Raw genomic sequence first — 18,357 nt, forward strand, 5'->3', positions numbered from 1 at the left:
TGCCTCTGTCATTTGCCTTTCCAAACAGCCACATTGCAGTTGTTTATTGTAATTCATATAAGTTAATGTGCACGCTGCTGTCTGATTTATTATCTTCTTAACTGTATAGGATTGTATTTATGTGTTATGACCAGATATGTGCTTTAGTACTACAAAATGACCAACGGCCTGTTTTATTGAGGTGCACTGTTATATACTGTGCCGAGTTGTTTGCGATGGGTAATATACTGTATGTCACAGACATAAAATGGATAAGGAGTCATCCCTCAACATACTAGAATCACTTCCCCACATCAGCAACACCAAAACAACCGTCTGCGGGTGTGTGAGAGTCCCATCATGAAACAAAAGTGTTCATTGTGTCTCAGAAGAGAATTGTTTTTGATTTGGTCATAACATTTGATAGCTCCATTACTTAGAACCTACAATACAGGTTGTGTAGCTACTGTAAAATGTACACAATATATTTCAGTGTGAGCAATAACCAGCTTTCTAAAAGAACCTGGCTCTCCTGTTGTAACGGCTAACTTCTTGTTACAGTACTTAAAGTAGAAGCAAGTCTGTGATAAATCACTGAGGTTTACTAAGGCAAATAAATGAGTCTGGGAAATGGAACTACGGGAAAGAAAGTGCTGATCATATTTGGTGCAGAAAAGCCTATTATCTATGCATTAAATTGTCAGCATAAAACTATCTGCGGAGTCTCAGGTGCTAGTCCCTATACATTACGTCTTCCTCAAGAGGTAAATCTTAAGTTTGTTTTAATGCTCCCCATGTAGTCATAGCACTGACAATTAATGTACATTTTCGGTATTACTTTTTAAACAAAACCATTTTTCATGGTGAACAATGCACACAGGCTTGTATGGTTGTTGGATCTGTGCATTAGATGCAACTATCAAGAGATCCTCCAAGCAGTTGTCCATGCATTCTATCATCTCGGAGATTGAATATAATTCCAATATACAAACCAAATTATTAGCTGATCAGGAGAAATAACAGATTCCTTTATGCTCAATCATATACAGCGGCTGTGTGTAAACTGATACAATTAATCTGGTGCATTCTATTTTCAAGCCCCAGTCTTGCTTTATCTTAGACATAGAGGCTTGCACTGTTGCAATGCTCTCAACTGAGGAATATGTTTGCAATTCATGCTCAGCACATTTAGTTAAAATTCAGCTCAGAAATTCTGCAGGAGATGGCATGCATCTGCAAAAGCAAATTCATCTGTGCAATGCTTCTGTACCTTTGGGAGAAATTGCAGCCGAACAGTCTAAGATGCATATTCATGTCCCCTATCGCGACACATGGGAAACAAGAGAGCAAGCTGCAAAATTCAGTGTTCAAGAATTTGAGTTTGTGTCTGCAGGGATGAGACTGTGATCTCAACTTTGTATCTGGCCTCTGCATACTGATTACTTCAAAGCATTGATAATTCATCAAGGAAGGGGAGAGGCTGTGAGACAGTTTGACTAGTCTCTCTCTCTCACTAACACACTCTCTCACTCTCTTTCACACTCATCCACCTACAACTTCACACACAGGAACATTAAATATACTGTGCTTGGTTTGGCCCTGGGCCATTTCTCTTATATATCCATAAAACAGTACATTATTTCCCTGCAGCTTAACGCTTGTGACTGATGTGCATGTCACCTGTTTGGCCTGTATTGTCGACCTGCTAAAATACCATTTGAATACTAAGCCGTAAAATGCCATTTAAAAAGTGACTATCATTTTAAGGTCCAACTAGACATTTGCATATGTATTTGTTGTCACAACAAACACAGTCAAACTACTGGGTGTTTGAGGGTTGAAACCCAAAATAAATAAGGTAATGCATGGTTTTACAGATGACAACAGAGTAGGCAAACATATGTTCTATATATGTCTCAGTAGAAGGATTTGTTTTTCAGATAACAGTATTTGCAGTAATGGCTTTATTCAGCTTTTCCTGCATGGACTGGATTTGTATCTCCTCTTTTACCAGATATCTATTATGTCAGGGATTGGCTGTGGGAAGTCCCTGTTGGTTCCAAGCTCATAGGAAGAGAGCAAGAAAGAGAAGTTATCTCTGTCTCCAGACCCCCACGCAGCAGCAGCATATGTCAGGTCTGGAGAAGCAGCCTGCCTTATTATTGGCTTGATCCCACAGTGCTCCGGCTGTGTGACTGAATGCTCTGACTCTCGTCCTTGCCTCTGCTCTCTCACACACTGGGCATTTCTGAACCTCCTACAGCAAACAAGTCATTTTTATTGATCTGTGGTTATAAATGATGGATGTTTGTGTGTGAGTGTATATATTAGGGTTGCAAAATATATATTGAAATATATATATATATATATATATATATATATATATATATATATATATATATATATATATATTTCCATAGGAATATCAACATTTGAGGTATATGTATCGCAAAGCTTGGTTGAACTGCCAGAAATGGTAGCCTTTTCCATGCCATGCATTCATGGTCAATATATTCGGCCTACCAGAATATGTTGTAACGGGGAGCATGAAGATGTTTTGCTTAAGTGATCAATACATAATAAATAATAAACCATGTTGTTGAAATGGAAATCATGCATTTAATTTATTTATTTATTTAGTGTCTGAATAGGCTACTTACAGTCTGGGATCTATGTTGGCAGTGAACTCAAAGCAGAAACGCATTAACACTATTTAAGTATTTATTTATCGCAAGTGATATCATCATCACAGTATACAACAATGTTATCACATCGCATGTTTAACATATATAGTAGTACAGATGGACAACAATATATATTGGCTGAAATCTCCCCCCCATCTAACCCAATCAGTTAAAATTGTTTCTGTCAATTTGATAAATTGTATTTCAAGAATAATTTGAAGTAGCACCAGTGAAAATCCAAAGAGCTTAATCTGCTGAGGCTGTGGTTGGAGCTCCATTATATAGGCGATCCCCTACACAAGGCCTAGAGAGAGAACAGCCTCAGCATAAGCCTCCAGTTATTGTAACCTCAAGACCCTGTCGGGGAGGATGCAATTTCACTTGTGAATTATATCAATCTGAAATTGTGTGACACGGCCTCCTTCACTTCCTCCTTGCTGACAAATATTCACATACCTAGGGTGTTGATTATGTATTTTTTTTTAAATAAATAATAAAATAAGGCCAAAGAAATGTCTTCAACCGGTAAAATGTCTACGCAGTTTGAATAATTCAGTCCACAGAGTCTCTCCAAATCTGAGAGAACTACAATAATTTTTTCACAGTCAAGTGCTCAAATAAATCGGATATAATAAAATGCCCATTGAACAGAAAAAGAAAGCTGAAAAGCTCACAGCAGCGGTTGAAACCACTAATCATGTTCTGATTTTGTAAGAGTACAGCCGCAGCATCTTATTATTTCTGAATAAATGCTGAATAGACCACTCAAGACTTCCTTCAAATGAATAGCTGCTGAATTCTTCCTGAGACATAAAGAGGTTAAGAAGAGATGGATGTTTGGATGGGGAAAAAATAGTGCAGTGCAATAGGGCAACGTCATTGACATGAACTAAAGGGAAGGTTCAGAAAGGGTATAGTTTGATACTTTGTTGCATGGATATTTGGAAACAAATAAAGTGTAAAGCACATCACATCAGCAATTTTCTACATTTCTGCCTCTGCAGCCAAGTTCTGTGGAGACCCTGGGGCGCCTGCCAAAGGACGAAGAGAAGGGCGCAGTTTCATCTTCAAGTCTGAGGTGACATTTAGCTGCACTGCCCCCTATGTGCTGGTGGGATCAACAACACGCATGTGCCAGGCCGGCGGCACCTGGAGCGGATCTCAGCCTCGATGTATAGGTACTACATATTGGCCTGTATGTTGATTCTGCTAATCCAAAACATAATTGGGTTTCATGCTAGAGTGTAATTGTTGTTCTTTTAAAGCAGTCAGCTTTATTGTGTGACATGCCATGCAATTACATTCATGATCCCTAAATCAATGTTATCCCAGGATTTGAGATTTCTACATGAAAGAGATCAGCAGTATAACTCGCAGAGTGGAAAAACAAAGATAGTGGAATTCAATTTACAAGATGTTTACCAGTACATTTTAAGACAAAAAACTGAGCATTTGATTCAAAATACCTTGCAAATGATCATTCTTTTTTGGTGTTCTCAAAGCTGCTAACACAAAACAAACATAACACAGTTGAAGGTGAATGAGAATCAGTGTGGCGCTGATGTAAAATTGAATCACAAGAATTAATTACATTATTTATATTACCTCAGGTGCGATGGGTTATATTAGCAGGCTAGTGTTGCTGGAAATATTAACTGCCAAAGAACCGTTTTACCAACTGGGGCTTCCTTAATTTGAATTTGGCCTCATCAATGATCAAAAGTCTCCACAAGTCTTTGAACAGGCAAGGAATTCAGAGACACTAAAGTCGGCCGGGTAATTGTGATCATGTTACCACACCACTTCAGTAATTGTCTTCTGGTGCATGGTACGCCAGAGAGAAATTGCTTTGCCATTATCAATGATTGCCCCTCTGTCATATTCTCATTTTGGGTCTCCTGTTATTCCCCTGCTCATCTTGACAATGATTTTTTGTTCCAGAGCCCACAAGAACCACTTGTGAGAATCCAGGAACACCTGAGCATGGCTTCATGAATTACACCACTGGTTTTAAGGTAAAATAAGAAACAACCTGCACTGGATAGTATACTTTTATAAGAATAGTAGACAGGTGTATTTAACTTAAAATTAGCACAACATATTTTATTTCATATGGACTTTATACAAATCTACTGTGTACTTTGATATACTTCTCTTACTTCATTCAGTTTTCAATCTCCATGTATTGCATATTTGAAGCAGCCTGGCTGTTGTACCTGAGAGGAAGTAGTAGATACGTTTTTAACAAGAAGCATCATATCAAAGTGCATTTCAAAGCTTGCAGCCCTACAGTGTTACCTGTACTTAGTTATCTTTTAAATGGGCATATCCCTGTGGATGTTTCACATAGAGTCATCATCTATTCCTTTGGATGATGTTATGTGGGTGCAAGGATGAAGCGCTGATGTGTGTATGTGTATCCGTCCCTGCTGGTTGCACAGAAATAAACCTGCTGGATCTCTCTACCACTATGAATGTGTGATGAAATGATGCAGATTAAGATTTATAATAGTGAGGATAGTATAGTAAAAAAAATCATGACCATTAGTATGTCAGTAGATCCTTGAGATGCTTTCAGCGGGGGTAGTTCATTTGATTTCCTCCCTGTTGTTTTGAGTGTGTCACTTAAAAGCTAAGTGCAAATGTCTCCACTACATTTATTTGAATATCAAATTTGAAATGTGTCCCAAGTGAAAGCAGAAGCAGCTTATTATTTGGATCACTGCTTGTAAAGGCTGTAATCGTGCGTGTTTCTGCATAGCTGAACTGAAAAAAAAAAAACTGTACCAATATCTTGACACAGCCAAATGAGAAAGTTCTGTAATGTAAAGATGCAGTCATTAAATAGTCAACTGGGACAAGGCCATTTATTTTAATGTATGAAGAAACAGTTTGGCTTTATATCTTAACCCAAAAATTCTGCTCCCTCATTTCTTAATGTCTCTGCATCAGTAGAGAACAAACACATGGGCAACCAGCCCCTAGGAAAAGTCTCCATCTGCCTCCACACACTACTGATAATCATTAAAAAATAAAAATAAAACTCAAGTGTGCAGTATTAGTTCCATGCTCTTTAGATTTGATGATGGGAAACTATTGGCATTTGCATCAGTACACTTTGTGTAATGTGTTTGTGGCCAGGTGGGCAGCAGAATAGACTTCCAGTGCCAACAGGGACACCTACTGCAGGGCTCCACCACCCGGCTCTGTTTGCAAGATCTAACCTGGACCGGTATCCAGCCTACCTGTATTCGTGAGTGCTTGTTATGCTCTTCTGCTATATTTTTGTCTTTTGTTTTTTACTTCCCATTCTGGTATCTTGGCACTATTTACCTGCACTGATGGCTACTCAGAGAACCCCCCTCTATCTCCCTCTTTCAATGTCTTCTAAGTACAACGTGTCTTATTCACCCAATTCTGTCATAATTTGTGACCTCCCAGCAGATAGCAGTACGTGCATTAATCAACCTGCCTTCCCAGTCATTCTAAGAGTGAGCCATTGATCATGGTTACTGTCATTCTGTTTGAACTCCTGAACAGTCGCCTAACACCAAACTAGGTCCGTGCAGTTTATGCCAGTTGCTATGCCAAGCATTTGTGCAATTGTGATGTAATCCACTATCTCAGTGGAATCCCTTTCACTTACAGCGTATTTCATGGAAATATTCCCAATTCACATCTTACTATGGAGTGCATTTTACTATGCACTTGCAGTGTAAATACTTGAGCTCTCTGATGATAAGGGGATAAGGGGATTCAAATGCTTTTTTGTAATCTTGATTTCGTAACTACCCCAAGATTTAACACCCACTTGAAAAATCCGGGAGACATTTCTGCTGAGGGAGCACAAAAAAGGCTATACCTACCCTGTATTCTCTGCCTCGTCTACACAACAGTGCGTGTGTGTGTGTGTGTGTGTGTGTGTGTGTGTGTGTGTGTGTGTGTGTGTGTGTGTGTGTGTGTGTGTGTGTGTGTGTGTGTGTGTGTGTGTGTGTGTGTGTGTGTGTGTGTGTGTGTGTGTGTGTGTGTGTGTGTGTGTGTACGCTTGCGTGTGTGCGCTTTAGTGAGAGGAGGGAAGTTGTAAAGGGATTGTGAATCTTTGAGTATGTGCATCATACTGTCTTTTATTGTGCATACAGTTTATTAGGTACATCTAGGTGGAACCAATGCATTCTTCAAGATCACTGCATTAAATCCTACTTTTATGAGGGTTATTATGTTTGGGTTTTGTTAACTGTTATAGAGAGGTGTTTATTCAACTTTAGAATCATTTCAGATGCTGTAGTTCGTGTTATACCCGCAGGTGTTTCTATTATTTACTCTTATTTACCAAACACATGTATTCCAACATTTTAAAACTATAGTGCAAATCTATTTAGTATAATTAGCACTCTTTGTTTTACAGTAGAACACAGCAACTAAAGATGGAAAAAATTGTCTTTCACTTTCATGGTCCTATTATCATTCATGGAGTTTATATAAAAACAGTTTTTTTTAATGTTATTTGAACAGCTGACAGCATAGAATAATCCAATAAGCATTCCTGTCTAGACATGTCCCTGACAGCTCCCCAGCCTTCCCTGCTTCACCTGTATCATCAAACTGTTGACCCCGTCATCCTGCTCACTGAGGAATGATTTACGAGGTCACACATACCGTGGCTCCTTAATGTGTTGCCAGAACAGTGACAGTTCCCTTAAAATAAAAGAGCAGTCTGGGCGCTCCCGGTGTAGTGGTTAGAGCGCCCCCCCCCCCTCCCCCCACATAGAAGCTCAGTCTTAGTCGGAGCAGACCTGGACCATTATCAGCATGTCTTTCCCCTCTCTGGCCCATTTCATCTTGTTCGCTCCGCACGGTCAATAAAGCATGGAAAATGCCAAACATGCTAATTAGAGTAAGTTTAAAGGGACACTGTGTAAAATGTTAAGTAATTCATTAGCTCAAATTAATATCTTCATTCATAAATATGTCCTCATTGGTGTAAAATCACCTCTGCCAATAATCGGAATTATCCTCCTGAGCGGAGAATTACAAATATTAATGTTACATTTTGTCCATTGAGCGGGCAAGTCGTATGGAGGAATCCATGTTTTTGGAATGTCATCAGGTGCATTGTTTAAAATGTAGAATTGTTCTTGTCCTTGAAGGCCACTGTAGCTTCGGTTATTATTCAAAAGGGGTGGGGTTACCCAGGGAGCGTTACATTCTAGAACTTTCTAGAATTTTCTAGAACTTTCTTGATGATGTCACATTACACAGTGTCCCTTTAAGTAAACGTAATTAGCCTACAAGTTAAAGCTCCAGAACACACTTCGATTAGAATTGTAGAATTAGGATTAATGGATGCCACATTGGACATGAACTGATTCATAGGAATGTATGTTAACAAGGGCTGTCAGATTTAACGCTTTAATCATGATACATTAAATTGATTTGAAATTACACCTAAAATTCAAGTTAATAAAGTAACTTTCTTGGCATTTATTTGATTCCCAAGATATACTGGTAATAATTGCTTCACATTGTTAATATGGACTTAAAAACTGTTAAAAAATGCAAAATAATATAATTTATACCATGCGTATAAACATAAACTCAACATCATGGACATAATCATCAAGCGACTCTTGAATAACTATTGGTTTCATCGACACATAACATCCCCACCCCAACATCTAGTTGACTATTTTGTAGAACTTGTGTATCGATTTTATCTTAAATGAACAAACTTTGTCAACCAACTTGTGAATGTATATTTATAAAACCTTTTGGATTTCCTAATTATTAAGAAGTATACTAAATCAAACCACAATATGTGTTAAAAATTTCAATTTGAGATGTCAGGATATCCTACTTTTGATTATATTTAATTTGGCTACTGTTAATGACTGATTATAAGTTGAAGATTGAACCCCAGAAAATGGCCTCAACCTTTCTGGATTTGTATACAAGACATAAGATGAGCCATATCAAACAATATATTTTATATAATTTGTTTTGTGTAAATCCATGATGAAGCCACCCACTGAAAAAAAAGACTAGATTTCATACAGAAGCATGCTGTTTTAAGGCTTTTAACTTTCCTGACCTGGTCTGTTCAGATACTGCAGATTCTCAGTCATGTTTATCTGTCTCTGCTGAGGCTGCAGCGTTTCTAGGGCCCATCTCTGGCTCTGATCCATCGCCTCTGGTGGCTTGAAAGATGTATTGATTTTCCTCTGCCCTTCGTCCGGTCATTGTAACAGCTCGAATTAAAATAGAGAAATGTGCCTCTGAGGGTCACTAGATTCTAGCACCCTATACTTTTATGAATCAGGATTTAAATGCATCAAATTTGTGACTGAGAAAACTTTCACACAATATCTATGTAACCTTTGGTCAATTAAATTAACATATTAGTTGCAAAAAAAGACAAACTTAAATGACAAGTTGTAGACGCATCCAGTAGATACTCGCAGTGACTTGTTACTGCTCTGCAGACACTGTTTTCAGGATATCGTCATTAAAAGAACTGTGCTGTTGTCGTGTAGGATTGTACCGTTTGTGCAAGGAACAAAACTAAGAAACCTTATTTCATTGGTCTGCACAAAAATCATTTAACATTGTTACTTTAACTGTTGAATTAGTTAAGATGCAATGTGACTATAGGATCTCAACTACTTTTTTTGGGTTACTATGAAATAAAGAGTATAGTTAAATCAATAGAGATCCAAACGCATGAACCAAAAGCTTACTGCGATTTCTCCCTTTTTTTCTTTCTTTTTTTACTGTAAATTGCTTTTCAGTCCGTTGATGTATACCATTTATTTTTCTTATTCATGTTTCACTTGTACAGCCCTGAAGGTGGACTTAAAGACCCAGAGCGCTGTCTGGCCCATAATACATTGGGGGAAAACCGTGGTTATGTATATGTATCTGAGTATGAGTGCTTTTGTATGGGTCCGACACTCTGTGTTAACCCTCGGTCAGAACAGTCATAAATCCTCTGGAATACCTTTCTCTAAGATTAAATGGTCGTCTGTTACTGTGGAGCGACTTAAATGGATTTCAAAGTGAAGCCAACCAATCTTGTAATGCTGGCAGGAGCAAAGACTTGGAGGGATTATCAGCACAATAGGCCCAATGGACACATGTCAGAATTTAATACCGCTGGACTTAATTATGTTACTTTTCTACCAAATACATTTATTTCTATGCTTCAAGGTGCACACTTCAAATTTCCTCCTGCCTCACTTTGATATGTTGATGCTCAACAATGGATAGTCTTGGGCTCAAAAACATCAACAGTGAAGAGATTTTAAGTCGCCATTGACATTATAACAAGCAACTCAGGTAAAAACTAAAAGTCACTTAGCAGACAATGATAAAGAAGCAAAACTAAAGACTGTTTTAACTTGAACAGAAGATAACTTATTATAATTTAAAAAGTTGACTTTGTCCTCTTGAATGCTGTTTGCACTCTGTAGCCAACCAACCTCCCTGGCTCGAACAGAAATCCATGCCTGTGTCCGTCTGCCTGTATCTCTCTCTGTCCATCTGCCTCTATCCGTCCCTGCCTGTCCTTGGTCCATACTAATGCACTCAGTCTCTATCAGAGATACCAACTTTGAACTAAGAACATTACATGGTGTTCTGTGACAGGAAAAGTGAAAGTGTCTTTTTAGGCCTCATGTATTCTCAGGAGTAAAGCCTGATGTGCTACTTGAAGTCTAAGTAAACATGGTACTTTAATTTTTTTGGCCTTGTATATGTCTCCAGTTTTCATGGTCTACAAACTCTATAACAACTCTGGACATGTGTAACAGTTTTTCATTTTAAATGGGTTACATAGACGCGTGTGCTCAGGAAGGGATTTTATTTAATTATAACTTTTTTTCTTACAGACTTTGTGTCTACAACTCCGTATGAGGGAGTTTATTTATTTATTTTTATATATATTCGAAAATTGTAAATAGTTACCACATAAAATTTCCTCAAGGCTGATTTATCAACTCATTAGAAAAAGCTCTGGGCGGCAGTTGACCTTGTGCTTTCTTCATCAGTCTGTCTTAATGTATGCTAAATTAGTAAAGCCCCTGTGAGTAACCTGTGAGTATAAGCTGAATAAGACACCTTGATTCACCTGTTTTACTTTGTCAAACATTGACAAATGTATGTGTGCCAACTCGCATAATTATTATAACGGATCAAATCCCTGCAATGGGAATATCTAACAAGAGGAATTTCCTGCAGTCTTTTCTAAAGCCCAGAAACTGGGTTTTATGCTGGCATCCCTTCCACACCCTATTGCCACTAATGTCATTAAGACGCCATGAAGGACCGATTTGGTACAGTGACTCAGTTGCAGCTGTCTCCCAAATGACAGCTGGCAACATATTCTTTTATTTCCACGTTATTGTCAACCCTCAGTTTTTTGGTGGTGCGGGTGCATTTGCATACTTTTTGTTTTGTCGAGAGTTTGTTGATTGTTGAAATTTAACTAAGTACACTTAAACCTCTCGTGAGAGAATGAACATATTAAACATGATCAATAAAATGCTGGTGTTTAGGAAACACCGCGATAACAGCTTTTGCCCCATGTTTCTGATCCAGCACAGCTTTTCAACACTATTCTAAAACAGCATGTCACTATCTTCCTGTTTTTTTTTTAAATGGAATACTGTAATTTCATAAGCTTAAAATAGTCAACGCTTAGGCAATCAAAATTGATTCACATTTGTCAGAAATTCTAGCTCCAGCAAGCCATTTATTTATACTGTAGTGGTTGTTTTTCAGTTTCCAGTGAGTTCACTTTCTGATTCAGGTCACACTAGCCTGACTTCCAGCAAATGGGCTGCACTTAAAAGTCTCCTATTGGCCAATTATTTCAGTCAGCATTCTGCCTCTTTCCAGTGTCAATAAATGACCTTGCCCCGTATACGCACATCTTCATGATGAAAAGGACATTGTTACACAATTTACAATAAGGCACTTCAGCACTGTTTTGCAAGGACACCCGTGAGCTTAGTCTAGTTTGCTCCCACCCTTTACATTGTTAGTATTAACGGAAATACAAAAATAACTCCTAAAGTTGTTTTTTTCTTTGGTCAACTATTGCTGAATTGCAATCCAAGGTTATAGGTAACTTGGAAAAAAAGATTGTGTTTTGTTTGATTTCAGGAATATTGGTCTTAAATCAAGCAGTATATCCCCAAAAGCCACAAGTGTCCATATTCATATCAGAAAACTAACTAGACATATTTATCCAAGTATCCAAATTTTCCCTGGGTTATTTATAAAATGTGTGTGCATTCCTTTTTATCCTTTTTTTCTGACCCTTCCTTCCCGTATCTCACTCTCTCTCTCTCTTTCCCCCCAGTGAGTGCTCATTATGTTCCTGTCTCTGACTGTGTGTATGTGTACAACAATGGTCTTTGTGTGTGCATAAATATGCATATTTTGCTCCATTTGTATGTGTGTGTGTGTGTGTGTGTGTGTGTGTGTGTGTGTGTGTGTGTGTGTGTGTGTGTGTGTGTGTGTGTGTGTGTGTGTGTGTGTGTGTGTGTGTGTGTGTGTGTGTGTGTGTGTGTGTGTGTGTGTGTGTGTGTGTGTGTGTGTGTGTACTAACCTGTCTGCCCTCTGCTTGCTCTCTAGCTCACTCGTGCAAGCAGCCGCGGAGCCCTGCACACGCTGACGTGGTGGGTCTAGACCTGCCCTCCTACGGTTACACCCTAGTGTACACCTGTCAGCCCGGTTATTTCCTCTCTGGGGGTTCAGAGCACCGTGTCTGCCGCTCTGACAGTAGCTGGACGGGCAAGGTGCCGCTCTGCAGAGGTATGTGGTCAGTGAGGGCAGACAGTGGAGAATATGCTGGAGGAGGTATAGGATGCAGTAATATAATATCTATACCGCTTGGCAGGACGTGTTTGGGTGTGGCAGTATCAAACGGTCTCCATTGCAACAGTTATTGATCACTACAGTGATTGGTTCAATATACTTACTGTGTCATAAGAACCAGAGCCTAGCCTGCCTCATCTAAACTACATTTCTGTAAAGTTTAACTTAAATAAATAACAATATCTTTCATTTGGATTTATAAATATGCCTAATTCTTTTCAGATGCTTACTACCATGCAACTAACTCCCCAAATGACATAGACATTTACAGGGGCTTTAAAATGTTTCAGGGGCAGACTGCATAAAGATAGAGGGTAGGGGTTGTTAGAGGAGTGTGTGCTTTTTTATACGCTTATTATCTTAAAATCTGTCCTATGTGACATTTGCACTACTACCCACTGATAGTTGTGTCAAGTAAAACTGGGATCAAATATAATGAGACTTTGAGGTTTCTGTGATGATTTCTGCAAGCCCCCTGTGTCAATATGCAGTAAACTAATTGCTATATGCCTGTCAAGATTGGTTTGAGTATGCCTGTGTTGATTCCGAAGTATTTATTAAAACTGAGCTAGCGCAGACATTACCAAAGTGAGGAAAAGTTTAATGCATGTTTAGCATTGTTTACTTTTCTAAGATCCTCCAGCTGTCAATTCTGGCTGAGTGTCACTACGTCTTTGTGATATGTATATGTATGCTCTTCCCCAGTCGGTTCCAAATCACATGAGAAAACTGTCAAACCCGTAGCAGGATCACCGAGCCCTAAAATAAATGGTGAGTTTTTAAATTGCACAAGCTGTTCTACTGTTTGCCACAAAATACATCTCTACACTCTGCTCTGTGTTGGAAGGAATTAGTTTTTGAGGTAGATCATTTGTACTATGACCGTGACTTTTCCTGTTACCTCTCTCTTGCAGTTACAGATATGTGTTAGTTAAGCTTGTTTTTCATGTTTACCCATTTTACTGATACATCATATGAAAATGTCATGGAAAAGTTCACTTTTGCCCGTCATTTAATTCAACAAGTGAAACTTTTATAACATTTTAAAGTGTATGAAAGTTTCCCTTTTTGAATTAAATTATGGAACAAAAAAATTTATATTCATGTTATTCTGATTATGAGATGTACTTAAACGAATTGCCCCTTCAGCCTCAGCTGTACTTTGTGATTTGTGCGTATTAACACATTCTACCCTGCTATCATGCATTATCATTACATGTTAAACGTCTGCATGGTAGAATTGTCAATTATGAGAATGTTGGTATTCACATTTAGCCTCACAGTGCCGCTAGCATGTTTATAAACTATCCGTCTGCTGCTGCAAGGTGGTCAGCAAAATATGCAAATATGTACTGTTCTGTACTGTGAAAGGATATTAGTGTCATGTTACTTGACATCTTATGGGCCCTTTTCACCTTTTAAACCTTAACTCATTTTTGTGCGATTACTGACAATTATCTCATAAATAATAGGTCATTATTCTGAGCACTTTTAGATCATGGTGCCAACTACAAGCAGTCACCTTTTTGCAAGGATAATTGACTCATAACTTTCTAATTTCTATCCTAAGTAATTACCAGTAGATAATGACTGCATCAGCTATCGGTGTAAAACTATTTAAAATATTCAGATTTTGCAATGTGCCCCGAGTTATCTCTTTTAGAATGTATTTAATTATCATCAACTGAGATTGTAAAAGGAACAAGATATGATTAAAATTGAATGGAAAGACTTATCTCCGGTTTGAAAGTTGATTCCACTGCAGATCTAATTAACCATTCTTTAGTGTGGGTGCAAGTATTTAGCTTATAATAAAAACCTTCAGTGGATTTGATTTTTCCTTAAAAAAAAATAAGAAAATAAACTGCATGCATGGTAGACACTGCTGATTTTTGTGTGTGTGTGTGTGTGTGTGTGTGTGTGTGTGTGTGTGTGTGTGTGTGTGTGTGTGTGTGTGTGTGTGTGTGTGTGTGTGTGTGTGTGTGTGTGTGTGTGTGTGTGTGTGTGTGTGTGTGTGTGTGTGTGTGTGTGTGTGTGTGTGTGTGTGTGTGTGTGTGTGTTTATTCTATCCTGAAGTTCCTGACGACGTCTTTGCACCCGACTTTGTCTGGAAGGGTTCCTACGATTACAAAGGCCAGAAACAGCCGATGACTTTGACAGTCACGAGCTGTAATGCTACAACAGGAAAAGTCAATGTTACTTTAACCGACAGTAGCATGGAGTTCCTTCTCTCTGGTGAGTCATCCATAAATCATCAGTGTTCTTCTTCCTCCTCCTCATCTCACTACCTCTGGGTGTCGCTTCCATTTATTTTTGAGGGTGTCAATCAGTCAATCAACCGAATGATCTCATGCATGAGGCTGGAAATTAACTATTGGCTCTTAAGACGGATGTGTTGGTGTGCTCTGACTAACTGCCCACTCAATTCCCCCCTCCTCCCTTACTCCCTTACTCCTTTTTCATCTCTTCTCATCATTTTCTTCCTGCATCTCTTCCCCTTTGCTTTTTCTGTATTTTCTTTCATTACTTCTCTCTCTTTTCTTCTTTTATCATTCTCCCCCACACTCGCATATTGCCTCGTCTCTTTGCTCACATAATTTCTGCTGGTGCCTCTCCTCCTCTACCTTGTAGGAGTGTACAAGCGCCAGGAGGCACGGTTAATGCTCTTGCTGTACCAGATGAGAGCAGTGGCCCACAGCTCTTTGAGCAGGATTACTGATGAGACCTGGGCAATGGATGGATTTGTGAGTATACACAGGAATTTGAAACAGCTGGTCAGGGATCTTTTGGCAATAACCAAGAGCTGCGCCTGTTCTTACATTATATTTTCTCTTTATTCTTTTGTACAGTCTCACAGACAAGTAGAATATTAAAGGCAGTATCTACTTGAAAGGCAAAAAATAAGCCTTCCTTGGACAGTTTTTCCTCTTTTTTTTTTCTTACTGTGCCAACAAGAGAAAGAAAAATCCCAATATATGAGTAAAAACTGTGACGACAAGGATGCTAGTAATTCTCTGGCTTATTCTCTGTTTTTGGATACACATATTTACATTGACTCTGAATCAGATGTATCGCACGCTGTGTATGAATCATTTCAGAGATGACAATTTACAATTTGCTGAATAAACTGAGACGCACACCTGCCATCTCAGGGACCCGGAAAGACTGTGGAACAATTTCTGTTGGCGGAATTGAATTCTACTCCTAAAATAAACTTCAAGGTCCACTAAATAAGAACGCGTGACAGGTGACTGCTCCCCGCTGAGCTATTGATAGCATATGGGACAGCTTCTAGAGCGGGGTTACAGAAAATGAAGGTGTTATTTTTGAACGGAGCATGACAATGTGTTGATTGTGCTACTAAATACGGTATGCAGTTTTTGACGCGGTGTAGAATAGATGCAACACTCTGAAGTGCCAAAACAAACACTGTTCCTTGTGAGTTTTTTTTTTTTTTCTTCCTACTAGGTTTCAGCTGAGCCTGAGGGGGGCAGCTATGTGTTCCAAGGCTTTATACAGGGTAAAGACTATGGACAGTTTGGACTACAGAGACTTGGTATGTGTCCTTTCAAATACAAGTCCCATTGACACTGATCACTCCTCATCTCTCATTTTCATTCATGTTGTATCGATATGATATTGAACCCTTCACTCCACTAAAGAATCTGCCATGCTAATTGTGAATTAATGAAGCATGACGATCATCATGTCTTTCCACACATATGCTGAAGGAGGAATGTTTCTCTGTGCTCACCTTAAATCTAAGTTTCAGACATGTGTATGATTTGTGACATCACAACTATTTTGAAAGCCAGTCCAATATGCATGCCATACAGTACTGTAATAGGGAAACTTGAATACTAAGACAGGATGTATCAGTGAATGAGGAGACAGGAGACATTGAATGTCCAGCAGTTAAACTTGTAAATTCAGAACACTCCTTGGCTTTGTTCATATGTTTTCCTTCAGTGTAAATATACTGTTCACCGTAACTGTGGAAATTCTACTCCTTCTCCTATTCTCCTTCCACATGGAGAGAGCCGACATTGGGCATTTTATAACAACACAGACACATATTTGACGGCTTTAATTTCAAGCATTATTTACAGCAGTAATAACATCTCCTTATAAAACAATCGAACTACATAAGTGTTGCTTTTGTCAGTGTGTGTACATCTATAGTGTGTTGCCCTAAATACGCTCCGTCAGCCATGTGTTGCCATATATAGTCATATATCACAAATAAGCTTATTCACTTCCACATCTTTGTCCTTCATTTCATTTTTTTTTGCGCTCAACTTTCCTGTTATCATTTCCTGATTGCCTTCAAGAGATTATCACAGTCAGTGTGATGGTTATCAGTCTGATCATTATACTCGCCGTCTTTATCAACCGGCTGCTGCGTCTCCGACTTGCTTCATTGTGATCGTCTTCCCCTTCATCATTATTATCATCATCATCATCATCATCATCATCATCGCCAGCATATGATACGTATTTTTCTATTACTCCATTTTGTTTCTCAATTATTGGTTTGTGCCTGGATATTTCATGTCTGTATGTAATTTTTTTGTAATTGTTTTCTTTTTCCAGGTTTGAGTGTAAGAGAGAATGTTACACTCACTGACCCTGAAACCAGTGGGTCCACCAACAGCAGCTCTGTAGCTGTGGCTATCCTTGTGCCTTTCTTTGCCCTCATCTTGGCAGGCCTCGGTTTTTATCTCTACAAACAGCGGTACGTAGTGTATCCTGGTCTCTTCCATAATAGTTCACAACACAAATGTTGTAGCTACTGCAACCTATATATGTTTGGTTCCCAAAGTAGGTTTTAACTGATCTTTGTCCCACGATGGGTTTCAAAGTTATTCAGCCCAGAAATGATAGTGAAAAAGTTTTAGAAACCCAGATGTATGTAGATGTTTATGCAGTTGCTGCGAAAAGAAATGCACACACACAAGATGAGGTAGATAAAAGACTTTAGCCCACTTCCACAGCCTGCTTTAGAGCAGTTAGGTTCCTCACTAGATACAGTAGCTTATTTGTGAGAGGCTTCAAAGAGTGATGCAAGATTAGTCAAAGTGTTACCATCTACACCACATTAAACAGGAGCATTCATTAGGTATTATAAATAGGCACAACTCAAATATCATATATAATGCATGTTTGTCCATGTGCATACGCATTGTATTATGTTGAGTGTGTACAGTGGTGGATATTGTGCTAATTTATTCAATAAGCTCTCAGTTCATACACAGCAAGCCTGTGACATGCAGTTTCACATTCATTGTTAGTTAGCCGGCTGGCATAGGGCTCCCGACTGATCTGTTCAACAGCAATTATCATTCAGCCTCATTACGCTATTGCAGCTGTCCACACCAAGGTAATGAAACGTGTGTTGGATTGGATGGAGGGGGAGATAATTGTGATACTATTTCTCTAATAACTAATATGCAACCTCCCATTTTTCACCAGGAAAACAGACAAAGCGCAGTACACAGGATGTGCCGTCCATGAGAACAACAATGGACAGGCCACGTTTGAGAATCCAATGTACAACACAAACACAAAGGCTGCTGAGGGGAAGGTTGTCCGCTTTGACCCCAATCTCAACACCATCTGCACCATGGTTTGATGACTGCTGAGTAGAAGAGAAGGACAGCAGGGGAGACAGATATAAAGACATAAAAAATAGGAGACTACAACTTCTCCTTGTTTGCTTAACATGAATATATATATATATAGACGTTTATATTTTTCCGGTTTCTGCTGACATACAACAAAGACACATAACTGCTCAGAAACACAAAGCACACTTTCA

The 18,357-nt window shown here is 38.8% G+C and overlaps 1 protein-coding gene across 1 annotated transcript in view; it reads left to right on the forward strand.

Moving 5' to 3' along the window:
- LOC307260078 (CUB and sushi domain-containing protein 3-like) overlaps nucleotides 1–18,238 on the forward strand; it is a gene marked incomplete at its 5' end in the record, with an annotated part of 230,853 nt that extends 212,615 nt beyond the window's left edge. Inside the window, 10 exons of the mRNA XM_080040205.1 lie at nucleotides 3,668–3,841; nucleotides 4,605–4,678; nucleotides 5,805–5,916; nucleotides 12,297–12,476; nucleotides 13,245–13,310; nucleotides 14,616–14,774; nucleotides 15,171–15,283; nucleotides 16,008–16,095; nucleotides 17,133–17,274; nucleotides 18,012–18,238. Coding sequence (XP_079896331.1) covers nucleotides 3,668–3,841; nucleotides 4,605–4,678; nucleotides 5,805–5,916; nucleotides 12,297–12,476; nucleotides 13,245–13,310; nucleotides 14,616–14,774; nucleotides 15,171–15,283; nucleotides 16,008–16,095; nucleotides 17,133–17,274; nucleotides 18,012–18,171 — 1,268 coding nt within the window. The 3' untranslated portion in view covers nucleotides 18,172–18,238. The remainder of the gene's footprint in view (nucleotides 1–3,667; nucleotides 3,842–4,604; nucleotides 4,679–5,804; nucleotides 5,917–12,296; nucleotides 12,477–13,244; nucleotides 13,311–14,615; nucleotides 14,775–15,170; nucleotides 15,284–16,007; nucleotides 16,096–17,132; nucleotides 17,275–18,011) is intronic.
- Between the last annotated feature and the right edge of the window lie 119 nt (nucleotides 18,239–18,357).

Source organism: Ammodytes marinus (genome assembly GCF_949987685.1).
Source record: "Ammodytes marinus genome assembly, chromosome: 13".
NCBI classification, from domain to species: domain Eukaryota; kingdom Metazoa; phylum Chordata; class Actinopteri; order Uranoscopiformes; family Ammodytidae; genus Ammodytes; species Ammodytes marinus.